Source organism: Phacochoerus africanus, chromosome 1 (genome assembly GCF_016906955.1).
Source record: "Phacochoerus africanus isolate WHEZ1 chromosome 1, ROS_Pafr_v1, whole genome shotgun sequence".
Taxonomy (NCBI): domain Eukaryota; kingdom Metazoa; phylum Chordata; class Mammalia; order Artiodactyla; family Suidae; genus Phacochoerus; species Phacochoerus africanus.
This window is the reverse complement of record NC_062544.1, coordinates 61,549,153-61,564,184: the sequence shown is the minus strand read 5'-3', so window position 1 is coordinate 61,564,184 and position 15,032 is coordinate 61,549,153. Positions and strand designations below refer to the sequence as shown.

The 15,032-nt window shown below is 37.8% G+C and overlaps 1 protein-coding gene across 2 annotated transcripts in view; it reads right to left on the bottom strand.

Moving 5' to 3' along the window:
- Window positions 1-2,096: 2,096 nt before the first annotated feature.
- Window positions 2,097-15,032, bottom strand: part of ZFR (zinc finger RNA binding protein) — a 95,653-nt gene continuing 82,717 nt past the window's right edge. For both annotated transcript variants that reach the window (XM_047767508.1, XM_047767517.1), the window contains 3 exons: window positions 13,618-13,729; window positions 13,402-13,499; window positions 2,097-3,613 (listed from right to left, as the gene is read on the bottom strand). In XM_047767508.1, the coding sequence (XP_047623464.1) occupies window positions 3,434-3,613; window positions 13,402-13,499; window positions 13,618-13,729 (390 nt within the window). In that variant the 3' untranslated portion in view covers window positions 2,097-3,433. The remainder of the gene's footprint in view (window positions 3,614-13,401; window positions 13,500-13,617; window positions 13,730-15,032) is intronic.

Sequence of the window (15,032 nt, the reverse complement as noted above, 5' to 3'; positions counted from 1 at the left end):
TAATCTCCAAGACTCCACGCTACAGTAAACCAGCAAAGGCAAGGTGCAAAACAGACAGTGTGCACAGTATGTGGCCCTCCATAAGGAGAACAGAACAAAGGGGCACATGCATCAATGTCGCCATGTGCACACACCACCTGTGGAAGGATATACACAGGATATGCTACTTGCCTCTATGAAAGGGAAACGGAATGCGAGGCTAAGGGGAGGGAGGCAGAAGATATTTTATGCCTTCCACTCCTTTACACTTTTTGAATTTATAACACATTATGAAAACCCATTCAAATGACCAAGAAACAGTCAAAATGCAGATTCTCAGGCTTATTTTGGACCTACCTCCTCAGTCAGAATCTTTGGAATTAGGGTTTAGGAATCTTGATTTTTAGAACGTTCCCCAGATGACTCTCATGAATAAACTGAAATCACTACTATGAGTGTTACTACGTATGATACTATAAAATCTACCCTTTATTGGGAAAAATTTTAGTTAGTTCTGCCAAATTCAGTATAAAAAATGGTGAATCCATTAAAGTAAATTTATAACTTAAAGTCACAACATACATTAACAACATAATAGCGTGACCATGCAAAAGATTTATGCTTTTTTGTCAATAAGCAGGAATAAATGATTTAAAATGCTATTGACTTGGAAAAAAAAATCGGGGATCTTTCCAACGCTGTTCACGCAAGCTTGCATTTTTAATACTAGCTTATTCAAAGAAACAGAAACAACAGTGGTGAAGACAAAAATCTAATTTGGAATGCATCAAGTAATTAGGGGGAGTAGGTGAGAAGAATGCATTTATTATCCAGGTTATCATCATTGAAACATAAGCATGCAATATTTTAACAAAGAAAGCCAGTCTGAAATGCAGAGAATAACTAAGTATATTAGTTGCCAAAACAACTGGTTCAAGAATGTATAATAGTTCCTGTTGAGGTGCAGCGGGTTAAGGATCTTGCATTGTCTCTGGGGTGCTGCAGGTTCAATCCCTGGCCTGGTGCAGTGGTTTAACGACCCGGTGTTGCCACAGCTGTGGTGTAGGTCCCAGCTGCGGCTTGGATTCAATCCCTGACCTCGAACTTCCATATGCTATGGGAGCAGCTAAAAAAAAAAAAAAAAAAAGAATGCATCAGCAGGGTGACCAATGTTTTTGTTTCTTTTGATTGAGAGTTTATAGTTTCCTTCAAAAACTGTCAAAGCAGAAGATACTACAAATACTCAATCCAACTTGTTTCATGAGATGGTCAATAGGGATACAGCCACAGCTATGAAAACAAGCCATGTAAATATAATAGTGAATAATTATTGAAAAAAATTAAGTGGCACCACTTGTATGTTTGGATGAAGACATCCAAAACTAAATGTAAGAATTTGAAACTTGGGCTGAAAACATTTTTAGAACATACCTGCAAGATGAAGGGAGCAGACTGGTAAAGTATGGAGCATGAGCTTTGATACCTGATTCTCAATTTCAACTCTGTCACTAAATTTATGTACTACCTTTAGTTAGGCACTCTGGGTGTTAGTTTTCTCATCTGAAAAATAAGTACAGACAGCATCTTCACTTATTCTTATTGTTATGACAGTTTTAAACCAGGAAAACGTGTGAAAAACCTAGCATGGTGTCTGTCATTAGTGTGTGATGTTAGCTCTTTCCTCTTCTCAAGAGAACTGTGAGAAAGAAAATTTCAAAATTTTTACTAGGTGACTCAATATTCAAAAAAATAAAATGAGACTCAGAAAGTTTAAAAAGAAAAAAAAAAAGCTTAAAAAGACACCTGCCCAAGGTATGAAGATAGCATAGGACAAATTTGGGAGAAAAGCCCTAGTCTCCTATTTTTTCCCCACAGTGTTTGTCTCTTATGGTGTCCAGCGGACGATTCTGACCCAAGAAAGAAATTGAACCAATATGGTATTCAATTATGTTAATTTTGTAGAAATTATGTGCCCATGCAACATCCTTTGTCAGGAATAACAAAATATAAGTACCCAATAAATCTGAATATGTATGGTTTTCCTGAAGCATAAGTCATTTCAAAGCAAAAGTATTTATGATGTCAATTCTAATATATAATACATGTAAGTCATTATATGAATTTAATTTTTTATTTGTGTATTTCACTGTAGTGCTGTGACAACAAAATGACATCTGTGTACCAGAGCATACATATTATTAACAGTAAGATGTAACTTTTCATTACACCACTGCCAGAATATTTAGCTTTTTGTAGGACATATAAGCATGTAAGATGGCCACACCAAATAATTTTCTGTTTTTTTTCTCAGATAATCTTAAATTATATCAGTAATACTTTATCGACCTCACTGTTAATAGAACTGTAAATTAGCTGGGTGATTGGGTGTGGGGGCAGGGGGAGGGATCATTCAACTGTGTTATACTGTAATAGTTGCTAGAGTAATCTCACACACACCAGTAAGGAACTGTCTTCATAATTAAGGGCTAGTTACTGTTGTTAGTTGCACAATGATAAAGTTCTTTTGAAAATATTGGTTAGCCCACTTATTTATGAAAAATGCCCTTTCCACTTATGCAGAAGAAAAAAATATTCAGAAAGTTATTTTTGGCCTTGCTATGTCAAAAAGTCAACTGTACAAAGATCTATGTGTCAAACCTAAAATAATAATTTTAAAAGTCTATTAAAAACAAAAATGTCATGCATTTTATTATCAATTATGCAGAGGCTTTAAAACTGTTGCAAGACCATATAGTATATATTAGCTTTTATACCGCTAATGCACAACTAACAGCAAACTTGATTAGATTAACAGAAATCTGTCTTAATTACACCTTTATATATCACACTAGAGAGACAAATGCCACAAGATCTGCAGAAACATTCAGTTCTGAGCACTTAAATGGCAGAATAACTTTTTGTGTCGTAGTCCATCACATAAAAGAATAATAAAACAAAAGGAAAAAATTCTGCAGTCTCACGTTACAAAAAAACGTACTGCTGTAAAATATTAAGGGGCAAAGGATATCTGTAACACAAAGTAACAACTAGTGTCAAGGAGCAAACAAAACCTCTAAATAAAAATATCAAAATACACATAGCAACTGAAGCACAAATACTGCATTAAATACAGTAAAGATTTAATAGGACTAGTTAGTGAAAGACACAAATACAGGGGAGCTAGGGCAATCAGTAAATAAAACAAAAGTAATGGGAAAAAAAAATCAGAACAATTGTTTTCCCCCTAGTTGGAGCACAATTTTAGGGGATGTCTTTCCATTCATATAATACCTAACACTGTACATTAAGATTTTTATGTCATAGAAAAACTTGGTTCTTCCATGAAATTCTTTAAATTCTTGACAATTATTTCAAAGTAGACATTATTATGAATGAAAAACAGCCAACAAATGGGCACCTGTTGTTTTTAACACTGAAGATTTACAGTAACTTTTTAAAAGTTATCATAATCTTTTTTGTCTTTTTTCCCCTCAGCTTCAAATCCATCAACTCCATCACTATCCCTTCTTCGTTTCCTGTTGTTGTGGATGTTAAAACGTTGGCTCATTTGGGGTAGTGGATCCATGCCTAGAACTTTGTGTATCTGGCGGAATGCAAGGAGTCTCAATGCAAACTGCAACAAAAAGAGTAAGAATTTAGTTAATTTAAAAAATCAATGTTAATTCTTGTTAGGTATATAGCCCCACACAATATAAAAAAAGCATGTTTAATGAACGTTGAACAATATTAAGTCTCACAAATGAAGGGGTCAGTATGTTCTGACGGTTTTATTTTCAGGCTTTTCTGAGTGCATATTATTTTGGTTTAAAAAAAAAAGGAGTTCTCTTGTGGCGCAATGGGTTTTAAGGATCCAGCGTTGTCACTGAAGCAGCTTGAGTGGCCCAGATTCAATCCCTGGCTTAGTAACCTCCAAATGTCACAGGCAGGGCCAAAAACAAACAAAACCAAACCATAAGTTAAAAAAATTATCCTGAAAAAAAATTGTATCATGTTCATTAAAAAAAAAAAAAAAAATCCTAAAACAATATACAGTAAAAGAAAAAGCATTTCACTCCTTGAATGAATCTCTGGTTCATATTCACATATTTTCATACTTTTCCTGTGGATGCCCATGTGTGTAGGCTACAGGTACACACACCTCCCCAGGTTTACAAAATGAATATTATTTTTCAAGTTTTTACTTCATCAACTAAAAAAAGATTTTTCACTACATGGCTATATATAAATAGGAATATGTTAGGCATCAATGTCACAAGATCTCATGTATCACAATTTTTTTTTGTCTTTTGTCAAGCCACGTCTGACCTACACCACAGCTCACAACAGTGCCAGATCCCCGACCTGCTGAGCGAGGCCAGCAATCGAACCCACACCCTCATGGATACTAGCCGGATTCGTTTTTGCTGTACCATAATGGAAATTCCTACTTTTAAAATTTTAAATTATTTTTTTGGCATATAAATTTCTCTTTTTTTGTGACTGTGTCCATGGCATACAGAAGTTTCCAGGCCAGGGATCAAACCTGTGCCACAGCTCTAACCAGAGCCACATCAGTGACAATGCAGGATCCTTAACCTGCTGAGCCATCGGGGAGCTCCTGTGTATACATTTTTTCTTTCTTTCTTTCTTTCTTTTTTTTGGGTCTTTTTGCCTTTTCTAGGGCTGTACCCGTGGCACATGGAGGTTCCCAGGCCAGGGGTCTAATCAGAGCTGTAGCCCCCAGCCTACGCCAGAGCCACAGCAACTCAGGATCCGAGCCAGGTCTGCAACCTACACCCGCAGCTCACAGCAACGCCAGATCCTTAACCCACTGATCGAGGCCAGGGATCGAACCCACATCCTCATGGATACTAGTTGGAATTGTTTCCCCTGAGCCACCACGGGAACTGTCCTGAGACCATGTGCCTTTTTTTTTTGTCTTTTTGCCATTTCTTGGGCCGCTCCTGTGGCATATGGAGGTTCTCAGGCTAGGGGTCCAAATGGAGCTGCAGCTGGCCTACGCCAGAGCCACAGCAACCCAGGATCTGAGCCTCGTCTTCGACCTACACCACAGCTCACGGCAACGCCGGATCCTTAACCTACTGAGCAAGGCCAGGGATCAAACCCACAACCTCATGGTTCCTAGTTGGATTCGTTAACCACTGAGCCACGATGGGAACTTCCTAAATTTTTTAAACGAACATTTATTTTCAGTTCTCTTGGGTATATACCCAGGAGTCAAACTGCTGGGTCATACAGTAACTCTGTCTAATCACTGAGGAAGTGCCAAACTGTTTTCTGAAGTGGCTACTGTTCAAGACTATTTTAAATCCCTGTTTACTTTCTTCAGCTGAGAGAGTTACTAATTACAACCATCCATGTGAGAATTTACTGTTCTAAAATTTTTTTCCAGATTTGATGATTCTAGTTCCTTAGAACTTTGCCTCATACATTGATTGGCTTTTTAAACCTTGAAAAGTTCCCAAATCACTTATATATTCAGAATTTGATATAAGTCTGAAGTCTTGGATTTTTGGCAGTACTGGGTGCTTTTCTATCTCATTTAAGCTATAAGGCTGTTAACTTTCTGAAGTGAAACCAAGAATATTTATCATAACAGAATACTTTATTTAGAGACTCCCAAAAGCTCCTTCCCAAAGATAAAATTTTTTTTCTGTATTAAAATATCTAAAGATATCTAGTATATAATAATGAGTAGTAATACATTTCTACCACAGAGATACTGCTACTGATCATCAGCCTATTCTAATACTAGGAGTTTCCAAATAGAAGAATTATTATAGTAAGAAAAAATAAAAATAGCATCTGAGGCTAGAGTGAGCACTCTTAAGTTCTTGTTCTGCATATGGTTTTTATGTCTTTCTAAATTTTGACAAGAAGAGAGATTTCAACTGTATGTTTGGCAATTATTTAGCAGCACCGAAGCTTGCTGCTAAATAATTAGTTTTAGTATTAAAACTACTCCCATACAAAGTAATCTTGGCATTTTTAAACAACATCAAAGAAGATTTAAGGTTTACTGAATTTCTTTTGTAGGGGGATTGACTAGATGTAAATGGCACCTTTACGTACCTTTTAAAAGGTATGTTTTTCTATTGGATCCGTATAAGGGATCTGAATAAATGACAAAGGCTATATCTTGCAGAAGTAACTGGTAAAGGAATGCTAGGGAAAAAACATACAGAGGCATACAAAAATAAAGGTAAATAATATAGAAGAAAGAGAGGAATAGATCCAGACAGAGACTAAGGAAGGTAGATAATTATTAATGTGCTCACTATAGCCACCAAGAAGCAAAACTGAAATTGACATGGGTACAATGCATAGAGCTTATTCAGATTTTTTACCAGCTATACATACACTTGTTTATCTGTGATGTTTAGTTCTGTGAAACTTTACCATATATGCAGCGTTGTATAACTACCATTAGAAGACATTAAACTCTATCATCACTAGACTCCCTTTATAGCCAAACCAATCCTCTGCGCTATATCTAACTCCTAGGAATTACTGATATGTTGTCCATCTCTATAACTATTATTTCACAAATGTTACAAAAATGGAATGATGCAGTATATGTAACTTCCTTTTTATTGATTGAAGTATAGCTGATGTACAATATTATATGTTACAAATGAACAATATGGTGATTCATAATTTTGAAAGGTTAATACACTCCAGAGTTATTATAAAATATTGGCTATATTCCTGATGTAGTACAATATATTCTTGTAACTTATTTTATATATAATAGTTTGTACTTACTCCCCTACCTCTATACTGTCCCTTTCCCCTTCCCTCCTTTTACTGGTAACCCGTAATTTGTTTCCTACATCTGGGAGTCTGCTTCTTTTTTGTTATACTGACTAATCATATTTTTTAGAGTCCACATGAGTGGTATCATACAATATTTACCTTTCTCTGACTTATTTCGCTTAGCGTAACACCCTCCAAATCCATCCATGTTGCTGCAAATGGCAAAATATCACTCTTTTTAATGGCTGATTAGTGTCCCACTGTATCTATACCACATCAACTCATCTGCTGATGGACACTTAGGTTGCTTTCATATCTTGGCTACTATGAACATTTGGGTGTGTCTATCTTTTTGAATTAAGAGATTTTGGTTTCTTTTGCTATACACCCAGGAGTGTAACTGCTGGGTCATATGGTGGTTCCAGTTTTTTGAGAAACCCCCATACTGCTTTCCACAGTGGCTGCACCAATTTATATTCCCACCAACAGTGTATGAGGATTCCCTTTTCTCCACTGACTTTCAAGACAATGCTGGATCCTTAACCTGCTGAGCCATCAGGGAACTCTTAACAAGGACATTTCTTTCTAGTTTGTTTGTTTCTTCTTTGTCATACTATTTTCTCATTTATTTTTTATTTATTAACATATAGTTAAGTTCCCATTGTGGCTCAGTGGTTAATGAATCCAACTAGGAATCATGAGGTGGTGGATTCGATCCCTGGCCTCGCTCAAGCGGTTAAGGATCTGGCATTGCTGTGAGTGTGGTGTAGGCTGGCGGCTACAGCCCCGATTCTACCTCTAGCCTGGGAACCTACATATGCCGTGGGTGCAGCCCTAGAAAAGAGAAAAGACAAAAAAAACAAACAAAAAAAAAACAAAAAAAAAACCCCACCAAAAAGCAGAATAAAGTATAGTTGATTTATAATGTTTCTTCAAGTTCTGTTGTAGAATAAAGTGACCCAATCACACACATTTCCCTGTGCTATACAGTAAGGTACCACTGCCCAACCATTCCAAATATAACAGTTTGTATCCAAAAAACTCCCCAAAAGCCCATCTGTCCCACTCCCTCCCCTTTCCCCCTTGGGAACCCCAAGTCTGCTCTCCTTGGCCATAATCCATTTCTCTTTAAGATAGGATTATCTGTTCCATATTTTAGATTCCACATATAAGTGGTATCATATGGTATTTGTTTTTCTCTTTCTGGCTTACTTCGCTTAGTATGAGAATCTCTAGTTCCATCCATGTTGCTGCAAATGGCATTGATTTGTCTTTTTTAGGGCTGCGTAATATTCTATTGTATATATGTACCACATCTTCTTAATCCATGCACCTGCCAATGGACATTTAGATTGTTTCCATATCTCAGCTATTGTGAATAGGTGCTGCAATGAACACAGGGGTTCATAATATATCTTTTTTTTTTAATGAAAATTTTGTCTGGATGTATGTCCAGCAGTGGGATTGCTGGATCATATGGGTGGTTCAATATTTAGTTTTCTGAGGTACCTCCATACTGTTTTACATAGGTTGTACCAATTGACATTTCCACCAACAGTGAAGGAGGGTACCTTTTCCTCCACACCCTCTCCAGCATTTGTTATCTGCTGACTTGTTAGTGATGGCCATTCTGACCGAAGTGAGGCAGCACTTCACTGTAGTTTTGATTTGCATTTCTCTAATAATTAGTGAAATTGAGCATTTTCTCATATGCCTGTTGGTCATCCACATGTCTTCTTTGGAGAAATGTCTACTTAGGTCTGCTGCCCATTTTTCAATTGGGTTGTTTGTTTTTTTGTTGTTGAGTTGCATGAGTTGTTTGTTTATTTTGGAGATTAGGCCCTTGTCTGTTGCTTCGTTGGTGAAGATTTTTTCCCATTCTGTGGGTTGTTGTCTCGGTTTTTTAATGGTTTCCCTTGCTGTGCAAAAGCTTTTGAGTTTAATTAGGTCCCACTGATTTATTTGTGCCTTTATTGTCATTTTTCTAAGAGGTGGATCAAACAAGATGTTGCTGTGATTTATGTCAAAGAACATTCTGCCTTTGTTTTCCTCTAGGAGTTTTACAGTATCTGGCCTTAATTTAGGTTTTTAACCCATTCTGAATTTATTTTTGTATATGGTATTAGCATTCTACTTTCATTTTTTAACATGTAGCTCTCCAGTTTTCCCAGCACCATTTACTGAAGAGACTATCTTCCACTGTATGTTCTTTCCTCCTTTGTCATAGATTGGTTAACCACAGGTGCTTGGGTTTATTTCTGGGCTTTGTATCCTGTTCAACTGATCTATATTTCTGTTTTTGTGCCAGTACCGTATTGTTCTGATGATTGTAGTTTTGTAGTATTGTCTAAAGTCAGGATGCTTGATTCATCCATTTTCATTTTTTTTTTCCCAATATTGTTTTGGCTGTTTGGGGTGTCTTGTGTTTCCATACAAATTTTAAAATATTCTGTTCTTGTTCTGTGAAGAATGCCTTTGGTAATTTGATAGGGATAGCACTTAATCTGTAGATTGCCTTGGGTAGTACAGTCATTTTGACAATATTGATTCTTCCAATCCAAGAGTATGGTATATATCTTTCCATCTGTTTGTGTCATCTTTGATTTCTTTCATCAAAATCTTATAGTATTCAGAGTATAGGTCTTTTGTCTCTTTAGGTAAGTTTATTCCTAGGTATTTTATTCTTTTTTTTTGGTCTTTTTTTGCCTTTTCTACGGCTGCACCCTTGGCATATGGAGATTCCCAGGCAAGAGGTCCAATCGGAGCTGTAGCCACCAGCCTACGCCAGAGCCACAGCAACGCGGGATCCAAGCCACGTCTGCAACCTACACCACAGCTCACGGCAACGCCGGATCCTTAACCCACTGAGCAAGGCCAGGGATCGAACCTGCAGCCTCATGGTTCCTAGTCGGATTCATTAACCACTGCGCCACAACAGGAACTCTGGTATTTTATTCTTTTTGATGTTGACTGTACAATGACAGTCACCAGAAGCTTGAAGAGACTCTCAAAGGCTTATGTCTCTGCTTACTTCTTGATTTTGGACTGCTGGTCCCCACAATGCTGAGAAAAAAATTGCATTTGTAATAATTTGTTATAGCAGCACAGGGAACTAATACAATGTTCTATCAGATAAGCTTCTTTTTCACACAGAGTCACATGAAGAGTATGTGTTCTACTTGTCTACATAGAAAATGGTTGTGTCTCGGAGACAGGATTAAGATGGTGGAATAGAAGGACTGGAACTCAACTTCTCTCATAAAAACAACAAAATTACAACCAAATGCTGAGCAACCTTCAACCAAATGGACTGGAAACTTTCAAAAAGATACTCTATTCCAGAAGACAAAGAGGAGGCAACATCAAGAGGTAGGAGGGGCGATTATGTGATATAAACAACCCCATACCTCCTGGTGGGAAACCCCACAGACTGGAAAGTAACTGCATCACAGACTCACCTACAGGAGTGAGAGTTCTGAGCTCCACATCAAATCCCCATGCCTGGGGATCTGGCACTGGGAGAAAGCCCCTGGAGCATCTGGCATTGGGGCTTGTGTGCAGGAGTTTCATGGGACTGGGGGCAACAGAGACCCAGTTCTTGAAAGATGCACACAGGCTTTCATAGGGCAAAGCAAAGGCTCCATAGGAATCTGGGTCAGACCTGACTGCAGTTCTTGGAGGACCTCCTGGGAAAACAGGTGACTGTGGTTCGTTGTGGGGGAAGGACCTTGGAGGCAAAGCTCTCGTGAATATTCATCAGCATGTGTTTCCCTGGAGGTGGCCATTTTGGGAAAATCTGGCCCCACCCATCAGTGCTGAGAAGCTCCAGGCCAAACAATAATGCAGGTGGCATCACAGCCCCACCCATCAGTAAACATGCTCTCTAAAGACCCCCCCCCAGGCACACAGCCACCTCTAATCTAACCCAGAGACAAAGCCCCACCCACCAGAGGGATAGGAATCAGCCCCACCTACCAGTGGGCAGGCACCAGTCCCTCCCATCAGGAAGCCTAAGCAAGTCCCCATACTGACTTCAGCCACAAGGGAAGCAGACACCAGAAGTAAGAATGGCTACAACTCTATTGTCTGCAAAAAGGTCACCACACCAAAAACCTATAAAAATGAAAAGACAGAGAACTGTAACTCAGATGAAGGAGAAAGAAAAAGCCCCAGAAAAACAGCCAAGTGATCAGGAGATACTCAGCCTCCAGGAAAAAGGCTTTAGACTGTTGATGCTAAAGATGATGTGAGACATTGGAAATAAACTGGAGGCAAAGATAGATAATTTACAGGAAACACTGAGCGAAGAAATACAAGATATAAAACTTAAGCAAGCAGAGATGCAAAATACAATAACTGAAATAAAAAATTCATTAGATGCAGCCAACAGCAGAATACAGGAGGCAGAAGAACAAATAAGTGAGGTGGAGGACAGACTAGCGGCAATCACTGATGAGGAACAGAAAAGAGAAAAAAGGTTGAAAAGAAATGAAGAGAGTCTTCAGAGAACTCTGGGACAATATTAAACATACCAACGTCTGTATTATAGGGGTGCCAGAAGGAGAAGAGAGAAAGGGACGGAAAAAATACTTTAAGAGGTAATAACGAAAAACTTTCCTAACATGGGAAAAAAACCACTCACTCAAATCCAGGAAGTGCAAGAGTACCATATAAAATAAACCCAAGGAGGAACACCCTGAGACACATATTAATCAAACTGACCAAAACTGAACTGACAAAGAGAAAATACTGAAAGCAGCTTAGGGAAAAGAAACAAATAACATACAAGGGAACCCCAGTAAGGTTATCGGCAGATTTTTCAGCAGAAACTCTGCAGGCCAGAAGGGATTGGCATGATGTTGATTGTAAATGGGATGGTTTCTCTCATTTTTTTCTGATCTCTCATTATCAGTATATAGAAAGCAAGTGATTTTGTCTATTAATTTCATAGCCTGCAAACTTTGCCAAATTCGTTGATGAATTCTAACAGTTTTCTGGTGCTGTTCTGGGGTTTTCTAGGTATAGTATCATGTTATCTGTGAACAGTGATAGTTTTACTTCTTTTCCAATTCAGATTCCTTTTTTTTGGGTTTGTTTTCTTCTCTGATTGCTGTGGCTAGGACTTTCAAAACTATGTTGAATAATAGTGGTGAAAGTGGACATCCTTGACAAGGACGTTTCTAACTACCTCTTAAAACCAGATCACTTTCTTCAAAGTCACATTTTTAAAAAGTTTCCTTCCTTCCAATTATGAATTCTCTTAGTTTTTTAACGCCCTGCTACTCCTAACCATAAATTTATAAGAATTCCTTCTTTAAGTGTCAAGGAAGAAAGAAAAGCAACTTAGGGCAACTGTTTTCTTCCTTAGAAAATTAAACCCAAAGACAGGAATTCCTGTTGTGGCTCAGTGGTTAACAAATCCGACTAGGAACCATGAGGTTGGGGGATCGATCCCTGGCCTGGCACAGTGGGTAGAGGATCCGGCATTGCCATGAGCTGCACTGTAGGTCGCAGATGCAGGTTGGATCCTGTGTTGCTGTGCCTGTGGTGTAGGCTGGCAGGTGTAGCTCCAACTGGACCCCTAGCCTGGGAACCTCCAAATGCCATGGCTATGGCTCTAGACAAGACAAAAAAAAAAAAAAAAAGAAAAAAAGAAAATTAAACCCCCCAAAATAAAAACAAAATTTGTTTAATATACTCAAATCTTATGAGTCTAAGATATTCATAATTTCTATTACTATTGACTCTCCCTCAATATACTTTTAGCATAAAAAGTTACTTTAATCATGATTTTCCAAATTCCAAATTATCCTTTCCAGAAGAGACAAGAGATCAAAATCTTAAGTGCAATAATTTCAAATGCCTTAGAGTAGATTATTATTATTTATAGCTAAGTAGCTTTCTCAGTGCACTTCTGGAGTCAAAAAAAGGAAAGCCAGAGCGGTGTTAGACTGATTGAAATATTAACTTGTTTAATCTTCCCAATAATCCTATTCGAGACAGACAGTACTCTTATCCCTTACAGATGAAACAGCAGAGCTGGTATTCAAACTCAAGGAAGTCTTGACTCCAAAGCCCACATTTTTAATTACTACATTAGCTGCACTTTTATTGGTAGGAAAGGCTAAATTACAACAAAATTTACCACAAACCACATAGCACAACACTTCTGTACATCTAGAGGACACAAATAGTGTCTCTACTGATCTTGATATATAATGTAATACCCAGATTCAGTGACATGAAAAATACTGTTGTATTTTTATATTTACCTAATACACTTAATTAGACAAATACATAGTTAAAATAATAAAATTTAAGATTATATTAATGAAATCTACTTAATATCCTCTATAAGGCCTTACTTACCAAAGAAGCAGAAGAATGAATGCTATACAGTGATTTCTTCTAAAAAACAATTATAAAAAAAACAAGACCAAAGTTTTCTTGTAGTGTAGTGGGTTAAGGCATTTGGAGGTTCACTGCAGTGGCCTGGGTTGCTGCTGTGGTGTGGGTTCAATTCCTCGCCCAGGAACTTCCATATGCTATGGGCACGGCCTCAAACACCTCACAAAGCCAAAAAACAAAACAAAAACCTTAAGCCAGTGATATGACAAAGTTTTAGAATTAGGAACACACTGGTACCTGTGCACTAGATGTGATGTCTTCACGTTGCTGGTCAGTCATTGTTGCCAAGGTATCAAAGGGATCCTTTTCACAAGGATCCAGAAGTCCAGGACTACCTACAGCAATCAGCGCAGACAGAAAAAAGCATTAACATCATCTATTTGTAAAAGAAAGAAGAGTTCTCATTCAACCATCAAATACGCAAGCACATAATAAAAACGAAGTAAAACTTACCTTTAAGAATAATCCCTGAAGAAATGCACTCAAAAACTCTTCTCAGTGCATCTCCAGGGCTCTGAGGACTAGAAGCACTACTGATTGCTTTCTCTACTAATAACTCCATAGCCTAAAAATAAAAACATAAAAATGTGTTTAGCAGCTTACAGCTCAAAGAAATTACTTATTTTCAAACAGCAGAATGACAAACTACTTGTCGTACTGTCATTAAAAATTTTATAGACTGAGGAGTTCCTGTCATGGCACAGTGGAAATGAGTCCAATTAGGAACCATGAGGTTGCGGGTTGTTCAATCCCTGGCATTGCTTAGTAGGTTAAGGATCTGGTATTGCCACGAGCTGTGGTGTAGGTCGCAGACACGGCTCGGATCCCTCGGTGCTGTGGCTCTGGCGTAGGTCGGCAGCTACAGCTCCAATTAGACCCCTAGCCTGGGAACCTCCATATGCCAAGGGTGCAGCTCTAGAAAAGGAAAAAAAAAAAAAAAAAAAAAATTTTACAGACTGAAAAAGTTACACAGGGAGTTTACATTATGGCTCAGCAGGTAAAGAACCAGACACAGTATCTATGAGGATGCGGGTTTGATCCCTGGCCTCACTCAGTGAATTAAGGATCCAGTGTGGCCGAAAGCTGTGGTGGAGGTAAGCAGCTGCAGCTCCAATTTGACCCCTAGCCCGGGAACTTTCATATACCGTAGGTGCGGCCATAAAAGAAAAATAAAGAAAAAAAAAACCAACCAACCAAACAAAAGACAGAAAGAAAAAGTTACACAGAACCACAAAAATATATAAATTAAAAATTATATAATATAAAAACAATAAAAACTAATGAAAACAAAATTAATAAGGCAATATAACATATCTTAAAAATATTTTCCAACTTATGCTTAATGAAGAAAAACAGGTTATGTTTCTGTTATTTATTTATTTATTTATTTAATTTATTGTCTTTTTAGGGCTGTACCCCAGGCTAGGGGTCGAATTGGAGCTGTAGCTGCCAGTCTACACGACAGCTCAGGGCAACACCGGATTCTTACTAGCCCACTGAGCAAGGCCAGTGATTGAACCTGTGTCCCAGTACTCCAGAGATGCCGCTGATCCTGCTGCACCACAGGAGGAACTCCCACATAGATTTGTTTTTCTTACCTACATACTGATGATACCAAGGAGTTACAGCAGGACAATATTCTACTGAGTAAAGAAGACTTGTTTTTTCTTTACAAACAATAAATTATCTAAATTTTCATTTAATGCTCAACTGTACTTCTCCTACCCTTAAGGAAAACACAAATTATATTTGAGAGACTCAAAATCTAAACCAATGAATAAAAGAAAAAAAGTACAGATTTAGATCTGGAAAGTGTTTTGAAAGGTTTTTATTAGAAAAATGTGCTTCCATTTAGATTTTAAAGTTGA